This window comes from Phyllostomus hastatus, unplaced genomic scaffold (genome assembly GCF_019186645.2).
Source record: "Phyllostomus hastatus isolate PE091 unplaced genomic scaffold, TTU_PhHast_1.1 phas_contig_5, whole genome shotgun sequence".
Lineage (NCBI taxonomy): Eukaryota > Metazoa > Chordata > Mammalia > Chiroptera > Phyllostomidae > Phyllostomus > Phyllostomus hastatus.
Window position 1 is genome coordinate 5,972,201 of NW_025333897.1, and position 9,797 is coordinate 5,981,997.

At 50.1% G+C, this 9,797-nt stretch overlaps 2 protein-coding genes across 4 annotated transcripts; both read left to right on the plus strand.

The window, feature by feature from the left end:
• The first annotated feature begins 2,620 nt into the window (after positions 1-2,620).
• On the plus strand, positions 2,621-3,810 carry FFAR1 (free fatty acid receptor 1). The gene has a single exon (XM_045846817.1). It carries the CDS (start codon positions 2,829-2,831, stop codon positions 3,732-3,734), a length of 906 nt encoding a protein of 301 aa, XP_045702773.1. The 5' UTR covers positions 2,621-2,828; the 3' UTR covers positions 3,735-3,810.
• LOC123823799 (free fatty acid receptor 3-like) lies at positions 3,802-9,084 on the plus strand. Of its 3 annotated transcripts, none has more exons than XM_045846814.1 (2): positions 3,802-3,931; positions 7,514-9,084. In XM_045846814.1, the coding sequence occupies exons 1-2, from the start codon at positions 3,853-3,855 to the stop codon at positions 8,506-8,508; spliced, it is 1,074 nt and encodes a 357-aa protein (XP_045702770.1). In that variant the 5' UTR covers positions 3,802-3,852; the 3' UTR covers positions 8,509-9,084. The 3 variants fall into 3 exon arrangements, with proteins under 3 accessions (XP_045702770.1, XP_045702771.1, XP_045702772.1); XM_045846815.1 differs by having other exon boundaries at positions 3,813-3,931; positions 7,517-9,084; XM_045846816.1 differs by lacking the exon at positions 3,802-3,931 and adding an exon at positions 7,163-7,291 and having other exon boundaries at positions 7,517-9,084.
• Positions 9,085-9,797: the final 713 nt, after the last annotated feature.

The window sequence follows — 9,797 nt, forward strand, 5'->3', positions numbered from 1 at the left end:
GTATGGGTTGCAGGTTTGGTCCCTGGTTGAGGCACTTAAGAGAGGCAACCAGTTGATATTTCTCACACTGATATTTCTCTCCCTCTTTTTCTCCCTTCCCCTCTCTCTAGAAATAAATCTCATAACAAAAAAGATATGGCATAGCTCTAATTTGGGGATCTCTGGGATGCCCAAAGGGTTTTAGGAGGGGTCCCCTTGGAGAGGCTGGAGTCAGGCCTGAGCCTGATGAGGCTTGGCTCAGGATTCCTGGCAACCAGTGAGTACCTTTCCATCTTGTCTCTGAGCCTTGCTGCTGACGTAAATCTACTTCATGATCAATTGACCAAGAGATGTAGCCACCCATAGGCACAGCTGAGGTGTGCACAGCAGATGGCCAGGAAGCTCAGAGGTTCAGAGACTCCAGACAATGGGCACCCCTCCACCCCAGCCCAGATCTCACCACCCTTCCAGGACCAGGACAAATGACTACTAAGCTCCCTGAGTCACCACTAGGTGTGCAACAAGCAGTGGACAAAGCAGAAAGAAATCTTGGCTCTCACTGACCAACATTCTAGCAGAGGAACTAGGAAATCTGATGTCTCTAGCAGTGAGTGCTCTGAATAAACAGAACACAAGATGAATCAGAGAGACTGGAGCAAGGCAGGAGCCTCTTTGGATGGAGGGATCAAGGAAGGCCCTCTAAAGAGGTGGCACTGGCCTGAGACCTGAACCACCAGGTGGGCAAGCCCGGAGCAGAGATCTCAAAGATTTGATGTCTCACTTTACACCCAGCTTTGCTTTCCCAAACACTTGTTACAGGAGGTGAAATGGCACTGCTCTTGATTTTTTCCCTTGGTTCTCTCAGTCTCTCAGTGTTTTCCAAACAGAAAATCCTAAACAACGGCTGGCAAGTTCTACATTTCAAGAGAGGGGCTGAATAACATCCATGGGACTTGGAAGGGAGGTGACCAGGAATCACCTTAGTGACTAAAGTAGAAAAAGAAAATTAGATTGTTTCTTTGGAGGGAGTTGTTGCTATGCTGCCCCCACCTGAAGCCTGGCAAGAAGTACTCTCAGAAAACCACTCAAAGAAGCTCATTTACTTATTTAGGGTGACTTGGGATGTGGGAGGGGCACAGTAGCTTGGTGACCCTCACGCACACCCAAGAAAACTGAAGTCAAGAGGATGTGTTGTCAGTCTGGGGCAGCAGATAGAGGTAGATGGGGAGACAACACACAGTCAGAGACAGAGACAGAACCACAGGCAGCCTCTGGCCATTTTAAATCTCATTGAGGAGGTCTTCCTGGAAGGACAAGGTGATCCCAACAGGAAGTAAATGGCCGAATTCCCAGAGGCTGAGAAAGGAAAGCTAGGCAGACAGCTGGGGCACCCACTGTGCCGGCCAATGTCCCTGCAAGGGCCCAGGAGGAGTCCCCCTGGACATTCATGCAGCCCAGAGAGGGAGGGTGAAGACACCAACCGGGTTCGTCTAGTGCCACCAAATGAGACATTGCTTGTCCCTTGTCTCTCCTCCTCCTCCTTCTGCTTATACTAGAAGGATCAGGGACCAGTGTCATCAAGACAGAGGGGAAAAGAGAGGGAGAGTGGAGGAGTGCGCTTCTGAAAACACATGCCCACACCTGCGCATGTCAGGGGATGAGGGCACAGGCTATACTTCAGAATAATTATTTCCAGTATGAATGGTCACATATGATCCCACATATGAATGACTAAATGGAGACAGTGTGGGTGACTGAAGTGACCAGAGGCCAGCCCAAGAGCTCATACAGGACTAGAGAAAACTTTGCCCCAGGGCAGGTTTGAAGGTGGGTGGGGGATAAAGCTGTGTTCTGGTCGTATGTCACCAATCCTGCTCCTCCAAGGTGCTGGCTCTGCACTTTGCACTCTACCCAGGAAAAGCCCCCATTTCTGCCATCTCCCCTTCCTATGTTCACATCATCCTGGACCCTTACCTCCTTCCATCTGGCCTCAGCTCCAGCAGGAGATGCCCCATTAGCTGCTTACCCAGGCTGCTAGTGCCTTGGGCTAATGGCCCTCTCACCCCACCCTTCTTTCCCTTCCGGCTCACTGAGCATCCCAAGCACCTTCCCTCAGCCCAGAGGGGGACTCCTGAGCCTCAGAGATATCCGGCAGCACCAAGAGGTGAGTCTTTCTTTCTGTAGCTCTTCTCTATACCAATAATTATTTCTCACACTCCCAGATCCCCCTGCTTATGGTGCCTCTGAAGTTAGCTAAGGTCATTACCTTGGGTTCTCTCCTGAGAACTGCCTTTGCCTGCCCTTTGCTGCAACCTCCACTCTACCCAAACCCCTACTTCTTCCCTTGGCTAGGAGTTGCCACCAACCCTCCACTGAAAGTCCACTGTGGGGGAGCAGCTCCTTCTCTTTCCAGAGAATTGGGGGGAGGGGGTGAGAGCAGAACTCTATCTTCCATGTCTAAGAAAAGCACATACTGTGGAGCCCAACTCTGTTTTGAATTCTCTCTACCCCTTCTCTCCCCAGAGTCTCTGAAGTCAAGCAGCCTTTGCTCTTCTGGTACCAGTACACTTTTGTTCTATCTTCTGTTAATCCTCTATCACACTCTTCATTTTAAGAGGTGATACAGTGGAAAGAAAGCAGCGGACTGAAGGTTAGCAGCCTTACTTCTGATCCAGGCTTCCCTGCTAACTGGCTGCCACTTCCCTTTGTGGGCCTCCGTCTCCACATGGCTTCTAATACCCTGAGCAGTGCTGAAACCAGTTTGTGATTCCAAGAGCGCCCCTCCTCAGGCCTGAGATCTGAGGGCAGGAAGCAAGTGAGCACAGGAGCCCATTAGGCCACTGTGACCCATGGACCTGCCCCCACAGCTCTCCTTTGCCCTCTATGTGGCCGCATTTGGGCTGGGCTTCCCGCTCAACACCCTGGCCATCAGGGGTGCCGTGGCCCATGCCCGGCTCCGCCTCACCCCCAGCCTTGTCTATGCCCTCCATCTGGGCTGCTCAGACCTCCTGCTGGCAGCCTCCCTTCCCCTGAAGGCGGTGGAGGCCCTGGCCGCAGGAGCCTGGACTCTGCCGGCTCCACTCTGTCCAGCCTTTGCCCTGGCCCACTTCGCTCCACTCTATGCAGGTGGCGGCTTCCTGGCTGCCCTGAGCGTTGGCCGCTACCTAGGAGCCGCCTTCCCCTTGGGCTACCAAGCTTCCCGGAGGCCCTGCTATTCCTGGGGGGTGTGTGTGGCCATATGGGCCCTGGTCCTCTGTCACTTGGGGCTGGTCTTTGGGTTGGAGGCTCCGGGAGGCTGGATGGACAATACCACCAACTCCCTGGGCATCAACACACCAATCAATGGCTCTCCAGTCTGCCTGGAGGCCTGGGACCCAGCCTCAGCGGGCCCTGCTCGCCTCAGCCTCTCTCTCCTGCTCTTCTTTCTGCCACTGGCTATCACAGCCTTCTGCTATGTGGGCTGCCTTCGGGCATTGGCTGGCTCAGGCCTGAGCCACAGACGGAAACTAAGAGCAGCCTGGGTGGCTGGCGGGGCTCTGCTCACACTGCTGCTCTGCTTGGGACCCTACAATGCCTCCAATGTGGCTGGCTTCCTGTACCCCAACATGGGAGGCCGCTGGCGGAAGTTGGGGCTCCTCACAGGTGCCTGGAGTGTGGTTCTCAACCCACTGGTGACAGGCTACTTGGGAGGCGGGTTTGGCCACGGGACATCATGTGTGGCAAGAATGAAAGGGAGTACAGCCCAGAAGCGGTAGCCACTGCTGGGGAGAAGGAACATGCTGCAGACCCCAGCTGCTTCTTTAGGCCCCTGGTAGAGGCTGCTCCAAAGGAACTGCAGGGTGGCCTTCCCTGGAGGCACCCCTGGAGCCACTTATGGGAAGAACTGAGCCTGGAAAGACTGCATCCCATGGGAGAGAAGAATGGAGGCCAGGAGCTGGGTCGCAGGAGAAAGGTAAGTTTACCTCCTCGCTCAACAGCGTCGCTCCTCACATCTGTCTCTCCTCTCCTTAGTCCTTACTTTCCTGTCTGCCAGTGTGCTGTGGCAGAGGTCTTTTACTAGTGGGGAAGGAGGAAAGAAGTTTGCTTCTAATCTAGAGGAACTGCTACTCTGATGATACACTTTGGGAGATGCTACTCCGAAATCTTCTCCTAGGAAAGAATAAAATTTCTGAATGAGAGGAGGCAGGAGGCAGTGATACCATTAGGAACTCACAAGGGGGCAGCATTGGAACTGTGAAGAAGAAGTTGGAAGGGATGCTTCAGGCAGATGAGGGAAAATATTAGCAACACCAGAAATAGTTACAAATATAGAGTTAGTAACACATGACAGTCACCATGCCAAATGCTTTACAAGTTTCATGTCATCCTCACACAATCCTTTGATTTAGCCGTGCAGTTGCTGTATGGATGCGCAGATTATTCACTGCATGAGGGTGCCAGGCAGAGAAGCAAACACTGACTAAATTCTAGACTATACTTTGCTCACCAAGCCATGTGCCTGGCTCATGCTGGCCTCCATCCAGAAGAAGCAGCATCTTATTCTAATCTGAACAAAAACACTACCCACTCCTCAAATAGTACACCTTGGTAAACAGCAGGGCTGTGCTCACCTCGGGGGCGGGGTACCTTTTCCTAATTTGCACAAAGGCACTGCATGAGTTAGCTACAGATCTGAAGCCATTGTCATCTTCATTTTGCAAGGTGAAGAAATTTGCCCGAGGCCCTACAGCAAGGAATGGGTAGATGTGGGATGTGATCCTTCAAGGCAGGACCGCCAAGGGTCAGGTGACATTTAGAAAACTTGGGCTATTGGGGTAATGTCTATCCTTGGGGTCCATTTTGCAAAGGTGAATTGTGGCACGAGAAAGCAGACAGTGGCCATAAAGGAGGCAGACACCTGGGCATCTGCTCTGATGAGACAGGTGCAGGAAGCAGGATTGTTCCTCTAGTGACAATAATGCCGCGAACACACTGGAGCACCAACAGTGGGAGCTGCGTGCCCAGCACGTGTGACCTGGTTTATAAAAGTTGTCTCTTTTCATGTGTAAATGTCCACAAAGGGCAAGGAATTTTGTTTTATTTGCTGATATATTTCCAGCACCTAGTAGAGAGCCTAGCACATCATAGGCTGTCAGCAAATGTTTGTTGAATGAATGAATGCTCACACTGGCCCTCCAAAGAAAGTTTTATTATTTGTTTTATAAATATGGAAACAGGCCAGAGACATTAAGTAACTTACCAGAGGCTCTGCGAGAGGCAGAAACAAGTTTGTTCCCTCCACAGTGGTGACACCAGAGAATTTCGATAAAAGCTCAGGTGGCCCCACTGACCCTCCCAATAATGCCAGGGACTACTCCTCCTCCCACTGCTCCAGAGCATGTGCTGCTGGGCCACTTCTTCCAGCTACTTGTGCCTCCTCCTCTTAGGGGAGATTTCAGTTCCTCCTTGGGGCCAATGGGGTCTCCTGGCATGACCTGCCCTGGCATCCTCTCCTGACTGTCGCCACTTGAGCCCTAAACCTTCTACCAGTTGCCCCAGCAGGTGGAGCCTATGCACCCAGCATTCCTTCTGCCTGCAGTGTTCCCTCCGGTGGTGTCTGTAGTATCCTCCCTCTCAACCTCCATCCCAAACCCCTATTACCAACTGTAAGCACCATGACAGCAAAAACTTTGATTTGTTCACTGCTGTACTTTTAATAGCTTACTTGAGATACAAAGTTTAAATTACAAAATTCACCCATTTGGAGTGTAAAATTCAGTGATTTTTAGAAATTTACCAAGGTGTGCAACTATCATTATAATCCAATTTAGAATATTTTCATCACCCTAGTAAGATCCCTCTTGCTCATTTACAGAACATTTCATTTCCAGCCCCATTCCTCAGGCAAGCAGTAATCTATTCACTGTCTCTATAAATTTGTCTATTTTGGACATTTTATATAAAGGAAAATATACAATACATGGTCTTTTATGTCTGGCTTGTTTCACTTAGCATAATGTTTTTGAGGTTCACCCACATTATGGTACACCTGGGTATTTCCTTCCTCTTTATTGCTGGATAGTGCTTCACCGTGTGGATATGCCATCTGGTTCGCCCACTTGCTAGCTGATGGACCACCAAGTGATGTTTCCATTTTTTGGCTATTATGACTGATGCTCTTTGAACATTTATGAGCAAGATTTTGTGTGGACATGTTTTCCTTTCTCCTAAGTAGATTACCTATAAGGGAATTGGGTCACATTGTACGTTTATGTTTAGCTTTTTAAGAAACTGTCAAACTACTTTCCAAAGTAACTCCACCATTTCATATTCTCACCAGCAATATGTGAAGATTCCCGTTTCTTCACATCCTCACCAATACTTGGTATTATCTGATGTTTTTGCTTATAACCATTTCAGTGGCATGTGAGTGAAATGGTATTTCATTGTGTCCCATAAATATTTGAGTGCATAAATAAATAACCTCTGAAGCTGGACAGAACTTGGGTTTGCATTCCGGTGATGATACTTCACAAGTAGTGTTACCTAGAGCAAGTCACTTCCACACTGTAAGGCACAAGGAGTTTGAGACATAATGGTGATACCCTGAGAAGCAGAGTATCTGCCATGGATTACGTGCCCCCTAAAAGGTGGCTGCTGTCATCATCACCACCATCACCATTATCATTAATATTATTATTACCATCACCCCAGAGACAAGCTCACACCAGGGGGTGATGGCAGAGAACATCTGTCAAGTTCTCATCATAGCATGTCAGGCTCCCTTCTAAGCGTTTGACATGTATTAACCCTTTAATTCACACCATGGCATATGAGATTGGTACTATGATTATCTCTCTTTTAGAGGAGAAAGCAGAGATTCAGAGAGTTTAAGTCACTTGCTGCACACCAGAGTTATTAAGTGACAGAGCTGACATTGAACCCAGGCCCTGGCTCCATCACTCCATCACTGCATTGTGCTTCCTGCCCTTACAAGGCAAACTGGATGAGTGCCCTCTAGAGGAGCAGATACAACGCAAGTGGAGAATCAGTGAGGGAAAGATGAAGTCTGCTTGGGCTTGGTTAGGGCATTCCGTGAGAGGCTGTCCTAGCAGCCAGGCCTACAGGTGTGGAATTTGCTCTTCATTTTGCATACCGTGCAGCTCTGCTAACAGAGCTGAAAGCATCTTTTGTGCCCTCGCTCAGCAGTGGGTGACGTCGTGGGCACTGCTAGGTCTTTATCAGTTCTGTCATATTAATAACTAACTGCACTTGTTCTGGAGGAGCCCTCAAGGTGCTGAGCAACAGAATACCTGGGTTCTCAAACAATCAGGTGAGTGCTGGGCCCTGAGTGATTATATGGAGAAAGGCTTGGTACTTACTTTACTGGTGGCAGGAATAGGAGACAGGCTGGTTGACCCCACTGGGGAAAGCACCAGGGAGCAAGAGGAAGTAGGGGTGGTGACAATGTTCCCTGTGGATTGTTGAGATGCTGCTGGTGCAAGATCTCCACCCACACTGCCATCTCTCTCTGTCTCTGCCTCTCTCTCTCTAGTAGCCATCACCATGGACACAAGCCTGGACCAGTCCTTCTTCCCTGGCAATCACTGGCTGTACTTCTCCGTGTACCTCTTCACCTTCTTCTTGGGGCTTCCCCTCAACCTGGTGGCTCTGGTGATCTTCGCAGGCAAGCTGCAGCGCCGCCCAGTGGCCGTGGACGTGCTCTTACTGAACCTGACCCTGTCGGACCTGCTCCTGCTGCTCTTCCTGCCCTTCCGAATGGTGGAGGCAGCCAGTGGCATGCACTGGCCCCTGCCCTTCATCTTCTGCCCTTTCTCCAGATTCCTCTTTTTCACCACCATCTATCTCACCTCCCTCTTCCTGGCAGCTGTGAGCATCGAGCGCTTCTTGAGTGTGGCCTACCCGCTGTGGTACAAGACTCAGCCCAGGCTTCTCCAGGCTGGCCTGGTCAGCGGGGCCTGCTGGCTCCTGGCTGGTGCGCACTGTAGCGTGGTCTATGTCACCGAATTATCGGGGAACTCCTCCCACAGCCAGGGTGTCAATGGCACTTGTTACCTGCAATTCCAGAAGGATCAGTTGGCCGTCCTCCTGCCTGTCCGGCTGGAGATGGCTGTGGTTCTTTTTGGGATGCCCCTGCTCATCACCAGCTACTGCTACAGCCGCCTGCTGTGCATACTCAATAAAGGAGCCAGCCGTCACCGGAAGAAGAGGGTAGCAGGGCTCGTGGCAGCCACGCTGCTTAACTTCCTCATCTGCTTTGGGCCCTACAATGTGTCCCATGTTGTGGGCTATCTCCAGGGTGAAAGCCCACCGTGGAGAAGTTACGTGCTGCTCCTCAGCACCCTGAATTCCTGTGTTGACCCCCTGGTCTACTACTTCTCATCATCTGGGTTTCAAGCTGAGTTTCAGAGGCTGCTGGGGAGGCTGACTGGGGCCTGGGGCCTTTCTAGGCAGGAGAGCAGCTTGAAACTGAAGAAGAATGAAGGAAAGGAGCAACTTCAGGAGCTGCCCACAGTAGAGAATAGGTAGTGGAACTGGGAGGGCCATGGAGTGGGTGGCCAAGTGGCCTGGACTAAAAGACATCCCATCCACAGGGCGGTTCCCAGCTCAAGTCTTGCAGGACCTGGGAGTGGCAGTCTGGGGACTGGCACAGCCAGGGAGAGCAGGCCCCCAGCCTTCCTAAGGGTGTGCTCACCAAAGCCCAGCTCTTGATCTCACCACACTGCCCTCCCTTCCCATTTCCCCACAAGCTGTGGATTAGGCCCTGAGAATTAGTCAAGGTGAGAGAGGGCCCTGGAGAAAAATGAGCTTCCTGTGGCAGCAGCCTAGCTCTTGCACTTTTCTGAGTGTTAAAGAGGAGGTGAGAGCAGTGTCCAGGATCTGAGGGACCTGCCAGTGACTTGGGACAGGAAAGAAGAATCTACTCTTCAGAACTGCTGGTATGGCAGGGTAGCAGTGCAGAACACAGGACTCCAGGTACAAAGGAGCATCCTGCGCTCCCGTGGACTTGCAGAAAGTTTCCATTGTTCAATAGATTCATATTTTTTGAGACATTTATGAAAAATGACAGAATAAAAGTTACCTAAATAAATTTGATAGCAAGCATTGTCTTTCCTTATTCTGTTTTCTTATGGTATATGTGGGTCAGGTGCAATTGGTGGATGGAAAGATAAAACACCTAGACTCTGAAGGGAAAGGGCTAAACAATAAGATACCTGGATGCTGGGAGGAGATCTGGGTTGGAGGAATAACAATAATAGCTGACATGTTATCTTCTCTAACCTTCTCAATCACCATGTGGCAGGTAATATTTCTATTTTACAGGTGAGGGAATGGGCCCAAAGAGGTGAAGTCTCTTACCTGAGGTCCTATAGCCAATAAGTGATTGAAGCAAGACCTGTTCCCTCTGTCTCTACTGTGGCCCCTCCTTCTGCCCTCATGTTCTGGAGGCATTGTTCTAGAAGGCTCTCCCCATTTGCTCTTGTTCTACACCCTTTCCCCAGGTGTTCCAATCCATTAGAGTAGCTTTGATCATCGATGACTTCTAAGAATCTATCTCCAGCAGCAGACTCTTGTGCACCCAACTGTACACAGGACATCATCTCGTCTTCACAAACTCAAACCATGCTCTTTATTTCCCCCACAAAGCTGATCCTACTTCCCCGCCTAGTCCACCTCTATAAATGGCAACCCTATCTACCTATTTGTCCAGGCTAGAAACCCAGGCATCATTTTTTTAAAAAAGATTTAATTCTTTTTTATTTTTAAAATGATCACACAATAAAAAGGAACTTTTTCATGTGTATAGCTCTGTGAAT

Coding starts and splice junctions, on each gene's coding strand:
- FFAR1 (XM_045846817.1), top strand. CDS start 2,829: ATGGACCTGCCCCCACAGCTCTCCTTTGCCCTCTATGTGGCCGCATTT.
- LOC123823799 (XM_045846814.1), top strand. CDS start 3,853: ATGGGAAGAACTGAGCCTGGAAAGACTGCATCCCATGGGAGAGAAGAA. Junction 3,932..7,513: donor AGCTGGGTCGCAGGAGAAAG/GTAAGTTTACCT, acceptor CTCTCTCTCTAG/TAGCCATCACCATGGACACA.